Source organism: Anolis carolinensis, chromosome 6 (genome assembly GCF_035594765.1).
Source record: "Anolis carolinensis isolate JA03-04 chromosome 6, rAnoCar3.1.pri, whole genome shotgun sequence".
NCBI classification, from domain to species: Eukaryota; Metazoa; Chordata; class Lepidosauria; order Squamata; family Dactyloidae; genus Anolis; species Anolis carolinensis.
This window is the reverse complement of record NC_085846.1, coordinates 14,629,706-14,653,290: the sequence shown is the minus strand read 5'-3', so window position 1 is coordinate 14,653,290 and position 23,585 is coordinate 14,629,706. Positions and strand designations below refer to the sequence as shown.

The following is a 23,585-nucleotide window of genomic DNA, read 5'->3' as shown; positions in this document are numbered from 1 at the left end:
CACACCCTGCAAAGACAACTGAAAAAGAACAAGTGTGTCTATAAAGAAGAGTGTGGCAAAGGGAAAACAAGTCTCTCCCTAGAATAATAATTGCGGAAACAGGTGTAGGAAATACAGTTATGCACATGTAGTATTCAGAGGCGTGTCAGCAAGCACAAGGTTACTACTCCCTGACCTCTGCAGTACACTACTGTGCATACTGCCACCTCGGGCTCTGCTGCGTGTCCGACTCCTGCTTTACAGAGGATTTTCTTCTGTTTGAGGACTAGCCAGTCTGAGTTAAGTTTAAAGATAAATAATAAACATCTTAAGGGCCAGCATGTTGTAGTGATTTGAATATTGAATTAGGACTCCAAGAAAGCAGGGTTCACACTCTGCCATGGAAACCCACAGGGAGACTTTTCAGCAAGTTACTTTATCTCAACGGCCAGTCTCCCAACAATACGTCTTGACAAGAAAACCCTAGAACAGAGCCAACAACATGCAATCTACAACATTTCTTACGGTCCATAGACCCATCAGAAAACGAACAGTCATTTGGAATTCTCCCATCTCAATATAAGTTAAATTAAGGATATTGAGCAGTTCATCCAAGGAATTGATTAACTGGTTGCCTTAGGATATCTGAAGTTGATGTGGGGTATCTGAAACTGACAGTTTCTTGCATGCAGAATTGGTTGGCCCTACATTATGTCTGCCAGCTGTGATTCCATTGAGTGTACAATTCAATAGATAAAAATCAATTGCGAAACAAGCCGTATTCACAGTAATGGGACTAGTGTGAAAGAACTCTCTGATGGACAATGTTATAGAGCAGGCATCCACAAACTATGGTCCTCCAGTTGTTTGGCCCTCCAACTCCCAGAAGACATAGCCAGCTTGTTCAATGGTCAGGAATTCTGGGAGCTGGAGACCCAAACAGCTGGAGGGCTGCAGCTTGAAGATGCCTGCTCTACAGTGTATTCACATTATCAATTTATAGCAATTTGATACCCATGGACACACCTCCATCAGACAAAATATTGGCACTATAATTTGGTGAGGGACTTAAAATTATCTGCTGGAAAGTTCTAGTGCAGTACTACAGCTCCCTTAGCAGATAATCTAAATTCTTCCAAACTACAAATAATACTAATTTGTCTACGATAGTAGAAATTATATCAAACTGCTATAAATTGTGTTTATTAGAATGTACAACAAACAACTATTTTAGAAACCTGCCACAGAGATCCACCATCATTGTCCACACTTGGATCAACGCTCTACCTATTCCTTTCATCATATCAGTATCACCAGCTAATCTGGACATGAGATAGACACATTTCACCGCATACCCTCTTTTCAGCCAGTTATAGGAACCTGCCACTACCAAGAGTAGGATTCAGCCATAGGTATGCCACTTCAAGTACTGCTTTTTGGAACAGAGTCTTGCCAGCTGATCGAAAAAAACTGATGTTTTTAACAATAAGTTAAGAATGTTGAACCTGCTTGTATCACCATTACCTAGCTTCTGCTAGAGTAGTAAGAATGTTGGCAAGTTTTTTTGAGGGCAAATGTTGGCAACAGCAGAAAGATGAGTCAGTCCTGGCAGGTCTTTCCCATGGTTCCTCCAAGGCCAGCCAAATGATTGTGTCTGTACGCCTAAGTATTTGGCAAGTGTAGTATTAAGTGTCAAGAAACCAACTTCTAATTGTTTAAATCCACCCCTTCCTCATCTCAGTTTTACTGCCAGGGATTTCCTGGCCCTGCAACTATTAGTTCAGATGTCTTCGCCTTTCTGTCCCATTCCCTTCCCAGTTCTTGGGAGAGGCCCTGCTTCCCAGCCAGTTTCCTGCTCCCCCCATCTCCTTTTCCTGCCCCACCTCCTGTGTGTGAATGACCAGAGGAAATCCGTGCGCAGTCATCGCCGGACTTAAGTCACACAGCGCATACAAGAACGCCCTAGTAGAGACTGGCCATCGTATCCTGAAGAAGAACATGGAGCCTGGTTGCCTGTTGGATGCATGAGAAAGAGTAACATCTGGAGATTGTACCAGCTAGGATTCCCATTGGAACAGGTAATAATGCTAACCCTATAACTGTAGGCATATAGCAATAATCTTATAGATTGATACTCAGAATTCAAAACTGGGAATGGACATCAAACAGGTGGCAAAAGGGCATGGATATGTGTGTATTTTCACCCCCTCTCCTCTTCCCCACATCTCAAAGGCAACGCAAGGAGATCTAGTTTAAGCCATCCTTCTCATCTTGTCTTTTGCTTCCTCTTATAAACCCAGCAATCCTAGCTCTTTGCTTCTCCATGTGCTGATTCATTAGATCCCATTCCACAGAATCGAAAGCTGATTCCTTCCTGCCTTCTCTGCCCATTCTGTGCTGCCTCCTCAAAGAACTATTCTAGAAAGGACCAGAAAGCTGGTAGCATGGAAGGAACAGACACTAAAACCCTGGAGGTGGGGGGACACACATAAATGTCTAATTGGCTCTGAGCTCACTGTAAGGCAAAGCAAGAATTTCTGCTTAAATTGGTAGTTTGGTGTCATGCCATTATAAAGCAGTATATTGAGGATTTACCACCTCTGTATGATAAAATTATACTGCCTTTTAATTTTAATTTTAAAATATAAATGTAAGGCAAGGGGATTGTGGGGAGCAGGAAAAAGAAGAGGGTGGAGTTATAAATGCATAGGCTATGAATGTTGCCTAGGCCTATATATTAATATGAGTTAACCATGTGGGCAAAAATACATTGACCTGGAGTTGACACCTGTACAATAAGTGTCATGCATAGGCAAACCACTAGGTTATTCTTCTTATAGATAGTGATTGGCAGTGAATATTGGATTTCCAAATTTTGGGTCATGAGTATATTAATCAGTAAGAACACAAAGATTCAACTATGTTGATCGTGTTCCATCTTTAAGAACCAAGCAATTGAAGGGGTGCCTCTCTGAGGTGAGGCTCCAGCTATCCTGACTCTTATCTCATCTTTTTCCTGTTGACGTCATGGTTTGACTCAGAGAGTCTGACTCACCCCCTCGTGGCCAGAGCAGACATTTGGAACTTGGTGTTTCAGCTTTGATCTGGCTTTTAAGTCCATAATGCAGGAATGCTGTATTCTTGTACAGAACACATAAACAACAATGGACAAGGGATATTTCGGTTCTCTAGGAAATTGATGAGAATTGGACTGTAATACAAGGAAAGGACCTTGAGCAAAATAAGGGTGTGAAGGATAAATTAATGTGGGCTGTGAGGAGTTGAGACTTTACTTTGCTTCCCAAGATGGCACCCCCCCCAATTCCATCGACAGATTCTGTACATGGAATGGAGGATGGAAGCCCAGATATTCCTGGGATCAGTATCTATTAAGAACTGATCATTTGTGTTATCTCTTTAACTTTTCCTTTCTAAGGTTCCAGGTCCTTGTGGCCATGTTTTCAGATGAGCGGAAGGACGGGAGCCCCCGTTTTGGGAAGCTTCATTTTCCTGTTGGCCTTTGGATCAACTCCCCAAAGAAACATTTTGCCAAGCTGGGACGCAGGTGGCCAAGTGTGGGGTCAGTCAAGTAAGTGCTTGTCCTCTTTTGGGAGCCCCAGCAACTAGCTTCATATCAAGCCCTGTTTTCTATTTTTGATAAGCTTATGTTTTTGGACTAAACGTCCTTGTTAATTTTTATCATCCTTAATACATTTTTCCTGGGTTCTCTTCTCTTGGATGGAAATTTCAGTTATTTCTCCTTAGCTGAACCTTTTAACATTTCACAGATGGCAACCAGGACATAATGTGGCCAAGCAATATCAGAGTGTAGTCAAGATGGCCAAAGTTATTAATAAGGAAACACACAAGCAAATAGAAGCTCCAACCGTCTGCTTTTGCCTGAGTCTATTGGGAAGGCCATGATTCCACCCTCCCCTTTGCTCCTGCTAAATTAATTGCATGCAAACTACTTTTACACTTTGAACTCGATTGAAGTAAGTTTTCAAGAAAGAGAGAAAAGCTAGGACATTTTAAAAGGAGGTGAGAAAAGAGCAAACATGATAAATTGGAGCTCTTCTTGTCAAATTGAGACCTTTTGAAGATATATTCTGCGGATTTGTGATTTGTTCCTATTTTTCTCAACTTATGTATATATTTCAGAGAGTGGTTAATTTCACACTTATTAAATGGTGACTGGTGCACTGTAATGTTGGTTTGAAACAAGCTTGCTTCTTCTAGCATTTCTGTCTCCTTCACAGGTCAACATCATCAGATACAGCCAGCCGTGGCAGTGAATCTGTGGAGATGCGGCCAGCCACAAAGAATAAGGCCAGTCGACATAAGAGGCTGTCAACACTCTTCCAGAGAGGGGGGACAGGAGGTCCAACCAGTGGAGCTGGAGGCCGCTGGGCCAGTGAGAAGAAACTGGCTGACCTCATTGATCCTTTGCCTGAAGATAGAGTAGAGCCCCCATCCCAAGGAGAAGTGCCAGGCATCCTGAAGATCTATGGCGGAGACATCTCCTCAGGTGCCAATTACAAGAGTGTGTTGGCCACTGTGCGCTCCACTGCTCGGCAGCTGGTGCAAGAGGCACTGGAACGCTATGGTGTGGCGCAGGCCAATGCCGAAGATGCCTACGTGTTGTGTGACGTTGTCGGTAGTGTTCATAACACAGATGGCACCTGGCAGGCCCAGCATCTTCGAGCAGTGGGCGACTGTGAACGGCCCCTTGTACTGCAGGATGTGTGGAAACCCAAGACTGGTTGCACCCGCCGTTTTGAAATCCGGCGGCGATGTGATGTGGAGAGAATGGTAGAAGGCGAGGATGACGATGCGGGTATGTTATGCCTGAGATATCTCAAGTGAAACTTTTCCCCCACCCCATGATATAAATGTTACCTTTTACAAGTACAACTCCTAGAATCCCCTAGTCAGCATGGCTGGAAGCTGTAGTCTAAAAATTAAATTTCCAGATTCTGTTCTGTTGTTCCACTGTAAAGATATTAAAAATCTTCAGGTGCTTGGCTTTCGTGGGCAGTGGGAAGGAGGCAAACAATAATCTTGTCTTTATGGTAGTGAGGAAGAGTTACTAAGAATGGAAGTCTTTCCATGCCCAATGCATAATTAACTTGGGGAATTAATTTCCACAAGATGCAATATGACTGTATTCTCAAAGATGTCTGAATATATACCAGAAATAACAGATTTATCGGTGACAATTCCACACGAGTGCTATGAAATTTAAGATCTGTGGTCAGAGGTGCATATGGTGATATACCAGAAGCTGCAAACAAGCAATAGGGCAAGTGTGTGGAAGTCTAGCCAATACCCTGTTTCCCCTAAAATAAGACATCCCCAGAAAATAAGACCTAGTAGAGGTTTTGCTGAATTGCGAAATATAAGGCGTCCCCCGAAAGTAAGACCTAGGAAAGTTTTTGTTTGGAAGCATGCCCGCCAAACAGTACACCAGAGCATGCAGGATCGATAAATGTACATACCAGAGTGTTGTACATGGAAATAATGGTAGTAACAAGAAATTCTTGATAGGATTCACAGTTTGTCTGGTTATGCTGGTTTGTGATGACAACTACAGTATATAATAAATGTTCATATTTTTTTTTGTTCAACAATAAATGTGAATTCTTCTTCATGGAAAAATAAGTCGTCCCCTAGAGCATCTTTGGGAGCAAAAATTAATATAAGACACTGTCTTATTTTCGGGGAAACACGGTAGGTGGCTAGACTTCCTCAAGCCATAGCCCTGGGCAGTTCAATGATGTCAGGACACCAGCATGTTTACGTCCCAACATTGAGCCATGGCCTCACCCACTGATATAATGCACAAAGCCAAAGCTCCAGTTGGAGTTTTTCCACTGGGCACTTCAGCCAAAGACCTGGAAAAGGGAGGGGTATGTGAAGCCAGAAAAGGAATCGGCACTAATTGGAGACTGAGAATTTCTTCCAGAATAGTCTCAAAGACCTTTAGGAGGGGATGGAGGGCATCCATTAGATTAGTATTGTAGTTATCCTTATTGTAGACTAGGGAACATTAATCACTTCTATGTGGTGTCCCAGAAGATCATTAGTAGATGGTGGATGGAGAGGGAATTATGAGCTTTTGCCTATGAGCTTTTGCCTATGAGCTTTTGCACAATGCAATTAAATTATTCTTACTTTGATTTAATGTAAACATAAAAGTGTTCTGTAACTGTTAAATAGTACAGAGCTGGGGAGTTTTTTTGGATTACATTTTTTCCTATCTAGGTTCCGGGAGCCATCCACTTGTACCAAACCCTATAGGTCCCTTTATCTCTGCCTTTTCATGCCCCTTGTGTTGTATAGCCTTTCCCATGACCTGAATTTGATGATCACAGAGGGTTGAGATAACATTTTAGCATTAACATTTCTGTTTCTTCTCTGGTTCACCTTATCTTTAAATAGTTCTCTTTTCCTCTCCATCTCCTAAAGGTGTCAATTCCCAGAATCGTCGGCAGCAATCCCGCCGCTCTCGGGCAGCTTCAGGAGGCCATGTAGCCCCCAAAGAGAGGGCAGACAACCTCTCCCTCCGTCGCAGCATCAGTGAGATGAACCTCAGCATAAAACGCCGCAAGGACCGCAAAGGTGTGCTCAGCATGGCAGTAGGAGAACCTGCAGAAGGGAGTCCCTCTGAGGAGTCACGGCTCAAAGGAGCTGAAGATGGCACATCAGCTCCTTCAGCCTCCGGAGAAGACGCCGTGGATGTAGCCAGTTTAGAGCAGCTCACCCAGTGCCTTATTCAGCCACCAACAGAACACCCTTATTTCTTACAGTTGTTGGGCTACAATGAAAAGCAGGCAAGTTTTGAGTTTTTTCCTGTTTCACTTTCGTGCCAGTTAACTGTGACAGTATTTATATTTTAATTTGATAATATTTGAAATATGTATGTATTTCCCTCTTCTGTGAGATCTCAAAACAGCATACAACTGAGGCAATGCAAAAAAGCAATCAAAATAAAAACAGTAAAATAAATAGGACAAAAGGACATCATATAGATGAGTTAAACAGTTAAAAAGCAAATGTATAATAAAATTTAAAAAACCATATACATGTACATTAAAACGGGAAGATATTAGACTACAGGTGTTAGCAAAAAGCCATATTTTAACTTGGTACCTATTGGACCTCCAAGGGAAGGGCACTCCATAAATGGGGTGCCATAGCAGAAAAGGTCCACACTCACATCACCATATAATGTGTTGTCACTAGTGGAACACAGATCTCCTATCGAACTCAGTCCTACAGAGAGAGAGGCACTCCATCAAGTATCAAAGTCCCAAACTGTTTATGTCTTTCAATCTGAGCCTCCTCAAGGAGTGGCCACACCACAGAATCTCTTGTTTCCTCCTTTCCATACAGTGTTTAGAGATGTAAATCTGAGTAAAAATGTACATGAGAAGGGCATTTTAATGTGATAAACACTTTCCAGAAACCCGCAAAACTTTTGCATGCAAACAGAAAAATCTGGTCTTGGCAAACAGTTCAAGATATGAAAATATTGACTGAGAGCAGTAAATAAATATTGTATTCCTGTCATACAAACACACACAAAATGGGGAGAAACCTGGATATTATTTGTCCTCATATAAGTTAAATTTCTTTCTAGCATATGCACTGAGGAAATTATTTAATATTTACACTCCTTGTCTCAATTGCTTACCATTTCTTCTCTGCCTTCTTTAAGTCTCTCCTTCCTCTCTTCACAGGAGTTTGTGATCCATGTGATGACACGTCGGCGACACATTTTTGGACGCCCTGAACGCCGGCAGGCTTCAGACCAATCCAACTACGTGGACACGTTCCTGAGTGCCCCAGACATTCTGCCGCGCCATTGTTGCGTGGTGTCTTCAGTGCCCCCTGCAGACCCCAGCCAGCCCCGGGGTTCAGCCATGGTGCGACCTTTCCGGGGAGCATCCATCACCCACAATGGTGCCCCACTCCACCGCCAGGTGGAGCTGGCCCCTGGAGACTTGCTAGGGATGGGGCAGCACTTCCTCTTCATGTATAAGGACCCACGGGCTGCAGCTGCGCCACCTGCTTGGTTGCCCAAAGCATGGGTGTCCCCAGGGTTGGTGGGGGCCTTGGCATGCCAGGCCTGTGGCCGGTCCCTACAGGAACGGCAAGAGGCATTCCGGGCCTATCTGAAGAGCCGAGAACCTCAACTGCGCTACCGACCCCAAGAGCAGGAGGCTCTCCTATCCGAAATTGTGAGGCTTCAGGAGACTCCTGGTTGCAAGCTGGGGCCTGCCTTTCTCTTTGGGCTGTGTCTGGAGCATGCTGCCCGGGAACTAGAACCAGGACACCTCCCCAGATTAATAGCCAGGATTGCTCAGCTAGTCAAGGAGGCTGTTTGGGTAAATAACGTTTATATAGATTGATTATTGCTCTGTAATCCACAATTCAGAACCATTCCCTTCTTTTGGGACAACTCTTAATCTCCACATTCCCTTACAATGCACTCTATTAAAGTCTGCATGCATGACCATTATATAAATTTGATATTTGACCATGACATTTTTGCTGTTGTTTAAAAAAGAAATACAAGACATTAAATTTTATGGTTGTGGATAAAACAGTGCTTTTGTTCCTCCCCTCATACTTTCAGTTATGTCTTTATAAATATATCAGAACAGAAGCAGAATACATGTGAAAGAAGATATGTCTAATCTTCTGATTGAACAATGTAGGCTTATTTGATACAGAATTGAGTATGGAATTCATATTTAATTTACTTTTAAAAATGTACGATAACTTTACTGAAGGTCAACCTAAATATATGGTTAATCAAAGTATATAATCAAAATATTTTTAAAAGAACCAGATTTCTAGTCTTTGTGAACTGTCTGAAGGTAACAGAAGCAGTTCCACGTCTGCAACAAAGCAGAATTATACACTCTGTCTTTGAGACTGTGTGTACAACAAACCCAAGAGTATGAGCTCAGGATCTAAATTTTTTTAGAGGATAAATTCTATTCAAAAGTTTGTTTTTAGGAACTACAAATCTCAGATTTCCTAATCTGGCCAAAACTCTGGAGTTCTGGATTTTTCTTTCCATGGTTTCAGGTATGGAAGAAACCTGAAGCTACTGTGTGTGACTTTTCAGTTCTACATGATGAATTACATTTTATTTTTCCATATCCTTCTTTCCAGGAGAAGATAAAAGAGATTGGAGATAGACAATCAGAAACGTAAGTAAGGGCCGATGTACTAGGAATGATAGAATAATGGCTTTTTGGTGTGGTAAAAATATGCAGAAGTAGTTTACAATCAGTTCATTCAGGAGAAGTGAGAGGAGAGGAGGATTCTTGCTCTTCCCAGTATGCTCAGGCAAAAGCAATCTGCTGCAGCACCTCCTAGTTATTGTGTTCTTCCTCACTGATAACATTTGCCAGCTGAACCACAATCTGATATTGCTTGGACAGATGTGTTCTATTTTCATCTGTCTAATGTTGAAAGGTATTGAATTTATGTAAGTGTTGACTTACCACTTGGCAAGTGATTTAATGTTTGCTCTTGTTGAAACTAGCAATTGAACAAGTTACAGAAAAAAAGTAACAATTTCACTTTGGAATAGTCCTAAAAGGCCTGTAAAAATGTCCAAGGCCTAACTATGATGTTCTCTCAGTAGCATCACTGATGATTGGGAAGGCCAGCTGCAGACACACAAGTGACAAAAGTGGGAAGCCATATGTTTATGCCCTTTGGAAACAAAGTTCACAAATGCAGAGAAACTCTGAACTTGGTGTGAACTCTGGAAATTTGTGGAATGGTTTGAATTTGAAATATGCAGCCCATTTGTTGTTTGACTGAGAGCCAGCTGCCTCTTGATGGCAGGTGAGAGCAGCCCCTGTCACTCAGCTAATCTCCCCTGCTCTGTCTGATCATCCTTACAGCCAGCAGGAAAAAGGAGAGTCCAGGAATCTCAGCGTTGAGGAGGTGGCTGCTGACTTGCGCCCCCTTATGCTATGGATGGCCAACTCAATGGAATTGCTCAATTTGGTGCAAAAAAGAGTCCTGGACATCGAGAAAGATCTGGACTTGGAGGGTAAGCCATGTTCACTAGGCTAGGGACAGAGTGGGGGGCAGAAGAAGAGCAGGGGCAGTATCCCATCAGAGCAAGAATAAAGGTTCCTGAGGATTGTAAGGGCAGAAAATTGAGGTCTGAGATTCCTGAGTAAAAAAAAATGGAATGATAGAGTTGGAAGAGACCATAAGGGCCATCCAATCCAATACCCTGTCATGCAGGAAAACACAATGAAACACTCCTGAGATTCCACCACCCAGAAGAGGCATCAATTAAATCATGGAAGAGCAAAGAATAGCCCTCCAAGTTTTGAACTGCAGTTCCAGGCAGATCTTGCCAACAGCCAACAGTGAGAATAAGATGTTAACAACTGCAATTTAGCAGCAGAGGTTTCCAGGAGACTGTGATATCACCTTGCCTACTTCTAGTATACTCAGACTCTTTCATCCCCATAGGAGTTTCCCACAGTGCATTGCTCTCCAGTGACTTGGAGACCTGTGATGAGGCAATGGCAGTCTTGGATGAAGTCATCATGTCCACATTCCAGCAGTCTGTATACTACCTCACTAAGGTGAGTGAGCATACCTCAAGACAAACTCAGACCTACTCTGCCCGCACTGGCCTATTGTCTGTATGTTATGCCCTGTGTTTCTAAACCATTCTTCCCTTGACAGACCCTCTACTCAGCCCTTCCTGCCTTGATAGACAGCAACCCCTTCACAGCTACAGCTGACTTGTCCCATGTGCCTGAGATCAGCAGCATGCCTGAGGGGATCCGTGGGACCCTTGCCATATACCAGGCCACCCTTGAGTTGACCCGGGACTGTGACCTGCACCCTGACCTCGTCTCGCAGACCTTTGGATACCTTTTCTTCTTCTCCAATGCCTCGCTCTTTAACACCCTCATGGAGAGAGGTGAGATTTACAATAATCACCAGATATCTTGGGGTGATTAGGAGGAGTGGGAAGAGTTGCTCAAAATACTCTTTCATTTAAAAAAATCATGGAATGAAAGTGTTCCTGTTCCTACTGCTATTTTACATAGTGCTATTTTACTGCATCATGCTTTACAATGTTCAGAAGGACCCTGTCCCACTAGCTCACAGTGCAATATTCTGCAGAGGAGAACGAAGGAGAAGGAATGTAAGGAAGGTGCAGGGAATAGAGATACAGTAGAGTCTCACTTATCCAACACTCGCTTATCCAACGTTCTGGATTATCCAATGCATTTTTGTAGTCAATGTTTTCAATACATTGTGATATTTTGGTGCTAAATTTGTAAATGCGGTAATTACTACATAGCATTACTGCATATTGAACTACTTTTTCTGTCAAATTTGTTGTATAACATGATGTTTTGGTGCTTAATTTGTAAAATCATAACCTAATTTGATGTGTAATAGGCTTTTCCTTAATCCCTCCTTATTATCCAACATATTCACTTATCCAACATTCTGCCGGTCCGTTTATGTTGGATAAGTGAGACTCTACTGTAAGAGTAAACAGGGAGAGCATCTAGTCTTTTTTTCTACATGTTCAGCTTAATTTTACTGGGGTGAGGAGATGAAAATCTTCATTTGAAAAAACATGTTTACAAAACATCTTGTTACTGAAGTCCAAATTCACTTTTAGAGAACCATTCTAACTTTCATTCCATGATTTTATAGCGGGCAAAGGAATGAGGGAATATCAGGATACTTTAGATTTAGAAGAAAGCTGTTGTCAGCTGTGAATCCATGTGAGAGGCACATTAAGCTGTTAAAACAGGAGGAAAACACATTTAAAAACTGGAAAGCCATGCTGTGATGGGGAAACAGGAATAACCATCAAGGAACTGGATTTGGATCCCAGGAGTTCCAGATTTGGACTCAGGACCTCAGCTTTCCAATTTCTAATGTAACAAATATACTGAAAGTCAAAGTGGTGGCATCCCAGATATTTGGGGAGACATTTTAAGGCATTCAGGATAGCAATGGTAGAGTTATTTGAAGGATTACGGTTTTTGGACAGCTGGCAGTCATACAAGGGAGAGGGCAGTAGCAGCAAAGGGGTTGCAGGAAGCAAAACTGATTGGTGTGGGGTTTGGGTGAGTAGGAACAGGCAGTTTGAATGAGTTTTGTTCTGGATTTATGTGGAAAGGGGAATCAAATTATTATGGGGAGAACAAGAGGAAGCCAGGATCATGGTCTCTGGGGGCTCTTACACACAGGCCCTATATTTCACGATATGATCCCAGGTTTCTGCTTTAAACTGGATTATATGAGTCTGCACTGCCAGATAATCTGGGGTAAACTGTAAGCCTGGGATCAGATCCTGGGATATAGGACCTGTCTGGAAGGATCCTGAGTTCTCTATGTGAATGGTGATAAATGAACTGCAACTAAGAGTGTTTTTTATCCTAAGATTGGAAATTTTAATTTTTGTAATACAACTGTCCAATAATCTCCCAGTCAGCATTGCCATATTTCCAACCCCTATGTGGGGCTAAAAACTTATTTTGAGATCCATTTTCTTGCTGATGTAAAATGAAAAGCAGGAAAGGAGCACTCCTCTGAGAAAGCATTTTAAGAGCAGGGTTGTTGTATGTTTTCCGGGCTGTATGGCCATGTTCCAGAAGTATTCTCTCCTGACATCTCTCCCACATCTATGGTAGGCATCCTCAGAGGTTGTGAGGTATGGAAAAACTAAGCAAGGAAGGTTAATATATATCTGTGGAAAGTCCAGGGTGTGAGAAGAACTCTGTCAGTTGGAAAGCCAGTGTGAATGTTGCAGTTAATCACCTTAATTAGCATTTGAAAGGTTCATCTCCTGGCTATTTCTGCCTGGGGGCATCCTTTGTTCAGAGTCATTAGCTGCCCTTGGAACTCTTCTGTTTTCAGAGTGTTGCTTCTTATTTACTGTTCTGATTTTTGAGTTTTTTAATACTAGTAGCCAGGTTTTGTTCATTTTCATGGTTTCCTCTTTTCTGTTGAAGTTGTCCACATGCTTGTGAATTTCAATGGCTTCTCTGTGTAGTCTGACATGATAGTTGTTGGCGTGATCAAGCATTTCTCAAATAATATACTGTGTCCAGGTTGGTTCATCAAGTGCTCTGCTATGGCTGATTTCTCTGGTTGAGTTAGTCTGCAGTGCCTTTCATGTTCTTTGACTCGTGTTTGGGCGCCGCGTTTGGTGGTCCCTATGTAGACTTGTCCACAACTGCATGGTATATGGTAGACTCCTGCAGAAGAGAGAGGAAGCCTTCTGGAGACAAAAACCTCCTAGTGCTGAATGGGGGATTCTGTGTGTTACGGTCCAGAAAAATACCTGTTCTAGCCTCTGGCCTTTCCAGATTAATACAGTAATTGTGTTCTTGTTAAAAATTGAATCAAGACCTTCTTCCCAGCTGACTCACCGAAAGACCCAGGAAGACTTGAAAGAGAACCAGATCTCACTCAAGATCTGTTCTTTGCTCCTAACCAGTGAAAAGAACAAATCTGCCTTCAGTCTTCTTCCCCTCCCCCTGTTTCCTCCTATTTTCTGCCATAGGCTCTGGGGGAAGCAGGCTGTTTCCTGCCTGTCCTAGAGTTCAGGGCTGCCCCCAAGCAGGACAGGAAATAAGAAGGCTGGCCTGACTTGGGCGGCTCCTGCATTCATTCCACAGTTGCAGAATGGGTGAGGGTGGGGAAGGACCACAGGAATGAGCAAAGAGTTGGGATTAAGAGGTACCCCCACTGCGCTGTTCTCAACACGCCTTTTCCTCTTCCCAGGTGGTTCTCAGGGCCTGTTCCTGTGGGCCAAGGCGGTGCAGATCCGAACTAACCTCGACCTGGTGCTGGACTGGCTGCAAGGGGTGGGCCTTGGGGACATTGCTGCTGAATTCTTCCGCAAGCTCAGCACAACAGCCAACCTGCTCTGTGTCCCCAAAACGGGTTTGCTTCAGGTAAAACTCATCCTTAGGCCTTGGAGAAATAGGCTGTATCTCAGCTCTGAGGCACCAGGAGCAGTTCCTCCATCTTTGAAGTCAAGCCTGGAAAATTTACATGCTCAGACTAAGGGTCAGCTTTCATCTGTGAACAGCTGCCTGAAGAGACAGGGCAGGGAAGTGTTTTCCACTGTCCTTTTCCTCTCAGAGCGTATGCAAGTCTTTCTTTGTACACCATGTTGTTATGCAATTCAGAAATATGCAAACATCCTAATTTTCATAAATCAAAGACATCACAGAATTAAATTTTTCCTGGTACATAATAAGATTTGTATGAACCCACACCAATTCATTTCTTCTGCATGCAGCTTTCTACACATAATGTTTAGAACACATCATGGCCTGGGGTTTGACTAGGCAGGTGCTGGAAAGTGAGGCCTACATGGTAAATGGTTATGCCTTGCAGCAGATTAGGTACCTGCTCTGTGCTTGTAACTGAGGCTGCAATGTTCTGTCAATTAAGTGGTTAAAATAATTGAATAAAAACTTCTGGACTGGCCAAGAAGGCACATCTTTTTGATGAATTTGGAAAGACATTTCTTATAATGTCATGGAATCACTGAGCAGGGCCGGCCGGAGATAATTTAAAATATTAAGCGGGGGTGGAGAAAAGCGCCCCCCCTCCAGCGCCGCGCAGGGGGTGGGGAAAAGCGCCCCCCCCGCAGGGGCGGGGGAAGCCTGACGATGCCCCCCAGGGACCTGCGCCCGAGGCGGCCGCCTCATGTGGCCTCTATGGTGGGGCCGGCCCTGTCACTGAGTTTAAATCCATACTTGGTGCAGGATCTCCAGTTAAATCATCCCCAGAAAGTACTTGTAGAGAAACTTTTTGAAGAAGTTCAGAGATGAAAGCCCCATCACCTGTTTAGATAGTTGATTCCATTGCTGAAACTCTCTGTCAAGAAGTTCCTTCTAAAATGCTCCATTGAAATCAAATCTCCTATAACCTAACCATTAGACTTGTTGGCTCTCTTCTTCCTATACACAGGCAACCTGGTCTCGATTGAGAGATGATTATCCGGCTCTAACTCCAGCCCAGCTCCAGCACGTGCTTCGGAATTATCAACTGGGACCGGGCCGAGTGCCCCCTGACTCCTGGCAAACCCCAGAACAGGAAAGAGAGGAGATTGCACACAGTAAGTCAAAGCCATTTTATTCCATAAATACAGGATTTTCCAGCCACTACTTCTTCTTACTTGTCACTTTTTGACACATACTTCTCCCAGGGTTTCTGTGGCCTTCAACAGCCACTTACTGGAAACAAGGCGAAGCTTTCCTCTGCATCACTGCATATATCTCTGCTTGGAAGCTTACCATTTCTACAGCAACCTGAGTCACTCTCCAGTTTCCCAAATTCCTCTCCCAAAACTGGGCTACAGATGGAGTTGAGGGTTAAAAGAGTTTCTCTTAACTTATCCCAGTCACCTCCCAAAATAATAATAATAATAATAATAACAACAACAACAACAATAATAATTGTATTATTATTATTATTATTATTATTATTATTATTATTATTATTATTATTACATAATAATAAAATTATTATTATGACACAGCAGCATATCTATCTTGTTTGCTGTGTCATAATAATAATAATCTTATTATTATTTAATAATAATAATAATAATAATAATAATAATAATAATAATAATAAATTATTGGCACCTTTATTGAAAACATGATGGAGCACTGGAAAACTGAACTGTTTGTTGGAAATGAAAGCTATGGACTTGTCAACATCAGAAGAGGAATTTTCCAGGGAGACTCATTGTCCCCTCTGCTTTTCATTATTGCCATGATCCCTCTGTCAACAATCTTACAAAAAACAAACCTCAGCTATCAAACATCTAAGAAATCTCACAAAATTTCGCATCTGATATACATGGATGACCTGAAGCTGTATGGGAAAACGGAAACTGAAATCCAGCATCTGACTAACACTGTCCGAATTTTTAGCACTGATATCAGCATGGAGTTTGGCTTGGACAAATGTTCAACAGTGGCACTGAAGAAGGGAAAAGTCATTGAAAGTGAGGGCATAAATATGTCTAATGGCCAAACAATAAAGTGTCAGCAGCCAGAGGCCTATAAATATCTGGGCATATTACAGCTGAACATGTGAAGACTGTGGTCAGCAAAGAATACACACAAACGGTCAGAAAAATTCTCAAAAGCAAGCTCAATGGAGGCAACACCATCAAGGCCATAAACACCTGGGTCATACCTGTCATAAGATATATTTCTGGCATTATAAATTGGACACAGGCGGAACTGGACAATTTGGACAGAAAAACAAGAAAACTCATGACCATTCATCATTCACTGCACCCTCGCAGTGATGTTGACCAGCTATATCTGCCTAGAAGATCAGGTGGCAGAGGACTCTTACAAGTAAAACAAAGAAGAAGAACATGCCCTGGCAGAATATGTAAAGCAAAGTGAAGAACCTGCTTTGATTGAAGTCAAAAATCAGAAACTCCTCAAAGCACAGCAGACAAAAAACCAGTACAAGAAAACCGCACTACAAACTAGAGCTGACAGCTAGCACAACAAAACATTGCATGGAAAGTTCCTTGACAAAATTGAAGGAAAAGCTGATAAGGAGAAGACCTGGCTATGGCTCACGAATGGGACACTGAAGGAGACAGAAGGCCTGATCCTTGCAGCCCAGGAGCAAGCCATCAGAACAAATGCAATTAAGGCCAAGATCGAAAAATCAGCTGATGACCCAAAATGCAGACTGTGCAAGGAAACCGATGAAACCATTGATCATATCCTCAGCTGCTGTAAGAAAATCGCACAGACAGACTACAAACAGAGGCACAACTATGTGGCCCAAATGATTCATTGAAACTTATGCCTCAAGTACCACCTCCCAGCAGCAAAGAACTGGTGGGATCACAAACCTGCAAAAGTATTGGAAAATGAGCACGCAAAGATACTGTGGGACTTCCGAATCCAGACTGACAAAGCTCTGGATCACAACACACCAGACATCACAGTTGTGGAAAAGAAAAAGGTTTGGATCATTGATGTTGCCATCCCAGGTGACAGTCGCATTGACGAAAAACAACAGGAAAAACTCAGCCGCTATCAGAAGATTGAACTTCAAAGACTCTGGCAGAAACCAGTGCAGATGGTCCCGATGGTGATTGGCACATTGGGTGCCGTGCCAAAAGATCTCAGCCGGCATTTGGAAACAATAGGCATTGGCAAAATTATGATCTGCCAACTGCAAAAAGCCACCCTACTGGGATCTGTACGCATCATCCGAAAATACATCACACAGTCCTAGACACTTGGGAAGTGTTCGACTTGAGATTTTGTGATACGAAATCCAGCATATCTATTCTGTTTTCTGTGTCATACAATAATAATAATAATAATTTATTTTTCTATCCTGCCACCATCTCCCTGAAGAGACTTGGGAGGCTAACATGGGGCCAAGCCCGGAATAAAACAAATGTAACAGTTAAAATCAATAAAAGTAGGTATAAACAGTATAAACATAACATTCGGATAAATAAATAAGTTAAAAGCACAAAATACAAAACAACCATGACAAAGCATTAACCAAAGCTATAGATAAAGGTATAACAAGAGTTTATGTATATATTGTTTTGGATCACACTCCCAGAATCCCCCTTGACAAGATAGCTGCTGTCATACTGGTTAGAGTATTTGCTGTCTTCCAAAAAAGGTGATTTTACTATGTTTTGGTGGAAGTGGCCAGGGAGCAGCTAGCTAGGAGTGAAGAAAAGGATGTTAGGTGGGCTTGAGTATCCACAGTCCTTCTTTCTAACATGTCTCTTCTCTCCAAGGTGACATATTTGAGAGCTTCACAGATCATCCACCACTGATTCTTCCATGCGATGGGTTCCGCTTGCGTCTCTCAGAGCCTGTGTCCGATGACATCCTCCATCGCCAACTTATTCGCCTGCGTCGCTTTCTCTGGGAACTGGAGCGTGAGTCCCTCCCAGCCAACCAAAGGGCAGCATATGGGCTGGATCCCAGTCAATGACATGCAAGTGTTTAAAATAGTTCTTGGTTCCTGGGAATTTTTGCCTGATCATTCCTAACTAGATGTATGGATACCCTGAAGCTGGGTTTGGAGGGGTCAGAAACACCTGAAACAGTGATAATTTGTCTCAATGCAGGATTGTCCTGAAGATTTAAGTCCTTAACTATATCCAAGGTTATCAAAAGTAGCCCATTTGCTGCTATCATAGTTTCCTGTTCATTGCTGTCTATTGGCTGGTGCTGGTCATTTTGAGGACCAGCCTCAAAATTCTTTTGAGATTACAACCTCTTCCAAACTGTTCGTGTTCATTTCCTGACCTCAGGTCATGCTGTTCCTAGCAACTATGTATTCCTTTCTTCACTGCAATAAAGCTAGTAATTATAATAAAATCAGACATATTTTGACATCAAAGGAAACTCCTTGGTGAATACAGACCATTCCCAGAACACATTGTTATAGAAAATAGAATGGGAGACCGGGTTTTGGCTACACCACGGCCAGTATGGTACACTGGTATTGATATGGGGTGTGTATGTGTGCTTGTAAATCACTGGGGTGTTTTGAGATTTGGGGGTGTCTCCATTACAGGACATCTGGGACATGCCTATTTTTTATGTTAATCTTTGTATCTGTGTGAAAAATATTACAGATTGATGATGATAAATGGAAGCTCTTACATGTGCCCGCGATCCAGAGTCATTCGCAGAACAATAATATGCCACTCAGGTTTGCAGAACAAAAACACAGGAACTTTACTGATTCCAAGAGATCAAAAAACAGTAGTATTTACAATGGCCCCTCTGATCACTTACAGAAGTCCTTTCACAAATCTGCTTCAGAGAAGAATACAGTCCTGGTTATTAACCCTCTTTTCTCAGCAGCAAACAGGCCTCAAAAAATAGCAAGGCCTCTCCAGCAGTACTCAGCCAGCACTGAAAAACTTGTCCAAACTGGTTCTGCAGCAGCAGAACAGAAACTAGTATCAAACCAATCCTCAGGTTTTTGCAGGATCAGCCAATCGGCTTCATGCACTTCATTTTCCAGTTAACACACACACAACACAGTGCCTTTGCAAACCATGACAAAAAAGTGAGACAGCATAAGTAAGCTAGGAAGTAACTCGGGCCTCTTCAACATTTTCAAGAAGTAATATCTGAATTGACCTCTTGGGGGAACCAGAGAGCATTGCCTGCATTTTCCAATGGCACAGCAGTAACAGCATCATGTCAATAACAAGTGTGTAACCTTTCTAGATGGCAGTCACATTAGCAAGCAATGATCTCCAGGATGATCAGAATAATAATGAGTAATATAACTAGTTTTTTTTGTAAAGCATCAGTCAAAAAGCATGCATCTATGTAAAATACTGGAACTTTTAAGGATTAGGAGCCAGGACACTGGTTCTTTGGCATCTTCAATGCAAGTCTCGCAGTCTCTCTGGGACGTGCCTTGTTTCCATTGTCCCAGACCACAAGTGCTATCTTTGTCAACAGCGTCAGGCCCACGGCTGCTCCTGGAATTAATCTCTGAAACCTGAGCTTGGGAAAGACCTATGAGCTCATCCCCCTCCCCCCATCCCCAGGCACCGTTTGGAGCTCCCAGCGAAGGAATCCTGGCCTGAGGATCTCACAGCCAAGGAGTGAGAATCCAGCACCATTCACCTGAGACGCAGCCGTGGGGCAGACAAGGGCAAAGAAAAGAGCACAAGTATTCACCATGCATACGTAGGACGTTTTAAAACTGAATCATGAGGCCCTATTCCTTACTGTCCACCTTGACAAATGCTGCAAAGGGAAGTGCTGCACACATGTTCTCGGCCTTAGAGGAGCTGACCACTCTGGTTTAAATGACGGACACACATGCACGTCATATATGTTGGGGTTCAGAACAAAACACAAGCAGAGAAAAGCAGGAATTGACACAAGTGTGTGCCCTTCATACCAGCATGATTTTTCCTGGGCATGCAATCTCTTTATTCACATTTTAGTCCATCACACAAATTTCTGCTACTGCTGAATTGGGGGGGGGGGGGGGGAGTGTCCTTTGCACCTACCCCCATGAGGGGTCAGTGTTGCTCATTTGGTCAAACCATCATACCCACACTAACATGCATACATTTGGGCACACAACTTGCAAATTGAAGAGCAATGGCACCAAAACATTTGGAAGAACTTACTGATGATATAAGCTATTTAGTAGTGGAAGATGTGGCCTCGGAGTATGGAGGAGTCTCCTCCTTTGGAGATTTTCAAGCAGAGACTGGGTGGCCATCTGTCGGGAGTGCTTTGATGGGATATTTCTGTATGGCAGAATGGGGTTGGACTGAATGGCCCTTGGGGGTCTATTCCATTGCTATGATGCTGCCATTCTATGAGACCTTTCCCTCCATCTGCAGTGCTGGCTGGGCTCCAAAAGAAGGTGGTCCGAGGGTGGTGCCAAGGGGCAGGGCACATCGTAGAGGGCAGGGCAGAGAGCATGCTTGACTTTAAATACCCTGGTCAGAACCTGATCCGCCGCGTCAGTGAAATCCAGCGCGGGCCCTGGACGGCTGGCAACAGGTGACACCTGTTGTGCAAAGAAACACTCCCCGTGGCCCGACAGCAGCCACTGGGAAAGGGCAAAGGGGACCCGGCAAAGATGCCCACCTCCGTCACTCCTGTCTGGCAGGAGAATAAGGCCCATATTTCAATGAATGCTCTGCAGGGACAAGAGGACATTGAAGGCCTTCCTGAGATAATTTCTGCCCCTTGTGTCTTCTGGCTGAAAAGTAAAGACCAACAGTCAGCAAAAAAAGGAACCTTTTTTCAGTGCCAAGTCTATATAGACATATATAAAGTTCAAGGTTCTAGCTGACAATGGCCCCATCTACACTGCCGTTTGAAGCCAACTTCAAGCTGCAGTGGCCAAACAACAAACTCCCACAAAAGTACACAAAAGAAAGTCCTTAATGCACATCAATGCTCTGTGGTTTGTGTAATCACCATCCAGGCCTCAAACTGCTTCCAGGATTTCCTACGTAATCATCTGCAGAATGAAATCACTTTCTTCAATGCCAGTTTGAAATTGCATTAAATGGACAGTGTAGATGGGCCCCACATCTTCTAGGATATATTGTAAGATGCGGAATATTGTAGATGACCAATAAAGTGGCCTTAAACTTCTCCTGCCTCCCCCTCCAATAAAAAAGCTATTTAAGGTCTATTTGGGGGGGGGGGGGTATTCTTGGCCTTGTTATTGGTCCGAAATAGCCTTTTCCAACACCAGACCTAACCTTCCAATCACTTCTGATTTGGAAATAAAAGGTTGACCTTTGAAGTCTTAAAGAGGTAAAATGGAAGATTATGCAGTCAATGTAAAAGTTGCTTTTTGGAGAATGATTCCCACTTACCCCAGCCAACACAGTAGGTAGTCATAGCTAACTGGATCATTCCTGCAGTTAAATGTCCAAAAAAGTAATTTTTCAAAGCTCTCAACTGTTAGGGGATCAAGCAAGACAACCTATTCATCCTCCCAGCCCAATCTGATTTCAGTTGTTCCTTTTCAGTCCATATTCCATGGCTCCTAGGAATCACTGGGCATGTGTTCTGGACAGGATGTTTCCCATTTTATTATGCTTTTTAAGAAAAAATACATTTGTAGTTTTGCAAACCTTGGCATTCATCCATGCCAGTCTTTCCCTCTTGCAGTTCAACAACCCTATGTTGGTCCCATTTCTCTAGGCATGATGGTACTGGGTCTGCTATTAGCCACAGAGATCTAGTGCCTCAGCAAACTATACATCCCAGGAGTTCATAGGACGCAGTTAAAGTGGAATCATAGTGCTCTAATGGTGTAATGAGAAAGAATCCCAGATTTCAGTCTGAGCTTTACAGGAATTACCCATGGTACTGACACAACTTGGCCTTCCATGGGAAAATCCAGTAATTCTCAATTTCATGAAACAGAATTCAATAATGTTTGAACTCCCCTTGCAGATATAATGAACTTGCATGTCTAATAAAGTAAAGGTTTCCCCTGACGTTAAGTCCAGTCGTATCTGACTCTGGGGGTTGGTGCTCATCTCCATTTCTAAGCTGAAGAGCCCGTGTTGTCCGTAGACACCTCCAAGGTCATGTGGCCAGCATGACTGCATGGAGCGCCGTTACCTTCCCACCGGAGTGGTACCTATTGATCTACTCACATTGGCATGTTTTCGAACTGCTAGGTTGGCAGGAGCTGGAGCTAACAGCGGGCACTCACTCTGCTCCCGGGATTTGAACCTGTGACCTTTCGGTCTGCAAGTTCAGCAACTCAGTGTTTTAACACACTTCGCCACCAGGGCTCAATGCACATTAGCAGGCATATTTCCTCGCTTTCTCCCAATCCCCAGAGTTTGGACATTTTACCTTTTGTGTTTAATTACAAATTCTTGAGTCTCTCAACCTATGAGACTTGTAGCCTAATGGTAAAGGAATGAGAAAGGGGACTGGGATCCACGATTCCTCACGTAGAAGTAGCACAGGATTTAGCAGCCAAAATTTATTATTTTTTTCACGTGACTACAATTCTTTTAGTCCTTAGGAAATAAATGCCCAGCGAGTGAGAAATACTGAATTCCTGGATTCAGTAGGAAAACAAGAACAGCCTCAGGCCCTTTCCTTTTCCCCCTCAGCCGCTTAAGCGGCTGAGGGGGAAAAGAAAGGGGCCTGAGGCTGTTAAGAATGGCGGGAGTTGGAATCCAAAACACCTGGAGGGCCCGACTTTGCCCATGCCTGTGCCATAGCCTATAGTGCAATTAGAGAGGCTGCGGAGAGAGCAGGGAGTGCGAGTGTCTTGCAGGGGGGCTTCTCTTGTCCGCTGAGGCAGCACCGCGTTCCGGGTGTCGGGTGTCGCGGCAGGTGGTTCCAGTGGAGCAAGGGGAAGGGGGGGGGGTCCCAGCTGCCTTGGCACCCGGATTGAGGGAGGGGCGGTGGGGCTGGCCCCCCGGCAAGGGGCACGCACAGCCCTCGGCCCAGCCCTCGCCGGTGCCTGCGCTCGGGTCCCCCGCCATCGCCCTCTCCATCGCCTTCGCCAGCCTCACCTGGGCAGCCAGGAAGGGAGGAGAAGAAATCTTCACCGAGCAGCCGTCGGGGGCTGCTGCGCCGTCCATTTCCGGTGAGCGAAAACCGACGGTCCACACTGTCGATTTAACCCACTTTGACCCCGCTTTAATTGCCGCCGCGCAGTGCTGTGGAATCTTGGCCGCCGGCAGTTCCTAGTCTCTTTGGTAGGCTGGATATTCTACACTGCCTTGCAACATCCACATTCTCTGCTTTGAACTGGATTATATGGACACCAAAATTCCATGCAGATAATGTGGATTATATGGTACAGTAGAGTCTCACTTATCCAACGTTCTGGATTATCCAACGCATTTTTGTAGTCAATGTTTTCAATATATCGTGATATTTTGGTGCTAAATTCGTAAATACAGTAATTACTACCTAGCATTAATGTGTAATGAACTACTTTTTCTGTCAAATTTGTTGTATAACATGATGTTTTGGTGCTTAATTTGTAAAATCATAACCTAATGTGATGTT

At 43.5% G+C, this 23,585-nt stretch overlaps 2 protein-coding genes across 3 annotated transcripts in view; both read left to right on the top strand.

The window, feature by feature from the left end:
• The first annotated feature begins 1,196 nt into the window (after positions 1–1,196).
• On the top strand, positions 1,197–18,700 carry rasip1 (Ras interacting protein 1). The gene is made up of 12 exons (XM_003225022.4): positions 1,197–2,057; positions 3,416–3,568; positions 4,239–4,816; positions 6,448–6,812; positions 7,722–8,369; positions 9,166–9,203; positions 9,909–10,060; positions 10,495–10,610; positions 10,714–10,954; positions 13,789–13,961; positions 14,989–15,136; positions 17,825–18,700. The coding sequence occupies exons 2-12, from the start codon at positions 3,435–3,437 to the stop codon at positions 18,022–18,024; spliced, it is 2,793 nt and encodes a 930-aa protein (XP_003225070.1). The 5' UTR covers positions 1,197–2,057; positions 3,416–3,434; the 3' UTR covers positions 18,025–18,700.
• A 4,091-nt stretch (positions 18,701–22,791) lies between these two features.
• mamstr (MEF2 activating motif and SAP domain containing transcriptional regulator) overlaps positions 22,792–23,585 on the top strand; it is a 29,805-nt gene continuing 29,011 nt past the window's right edge. The window contains exon 1 of one of the 2 annotated variants that reach the window (XM_008117206.3): positions 22,792–23,157. The gene's annotated coding sequence lies outside the window, so the exon portion shown is untranslated. The remainder of the gene's footprint in view (positions 23,158–23,585) is intronic. The other variant, XM_008117207.3, reaches the window with a different exon arrangement.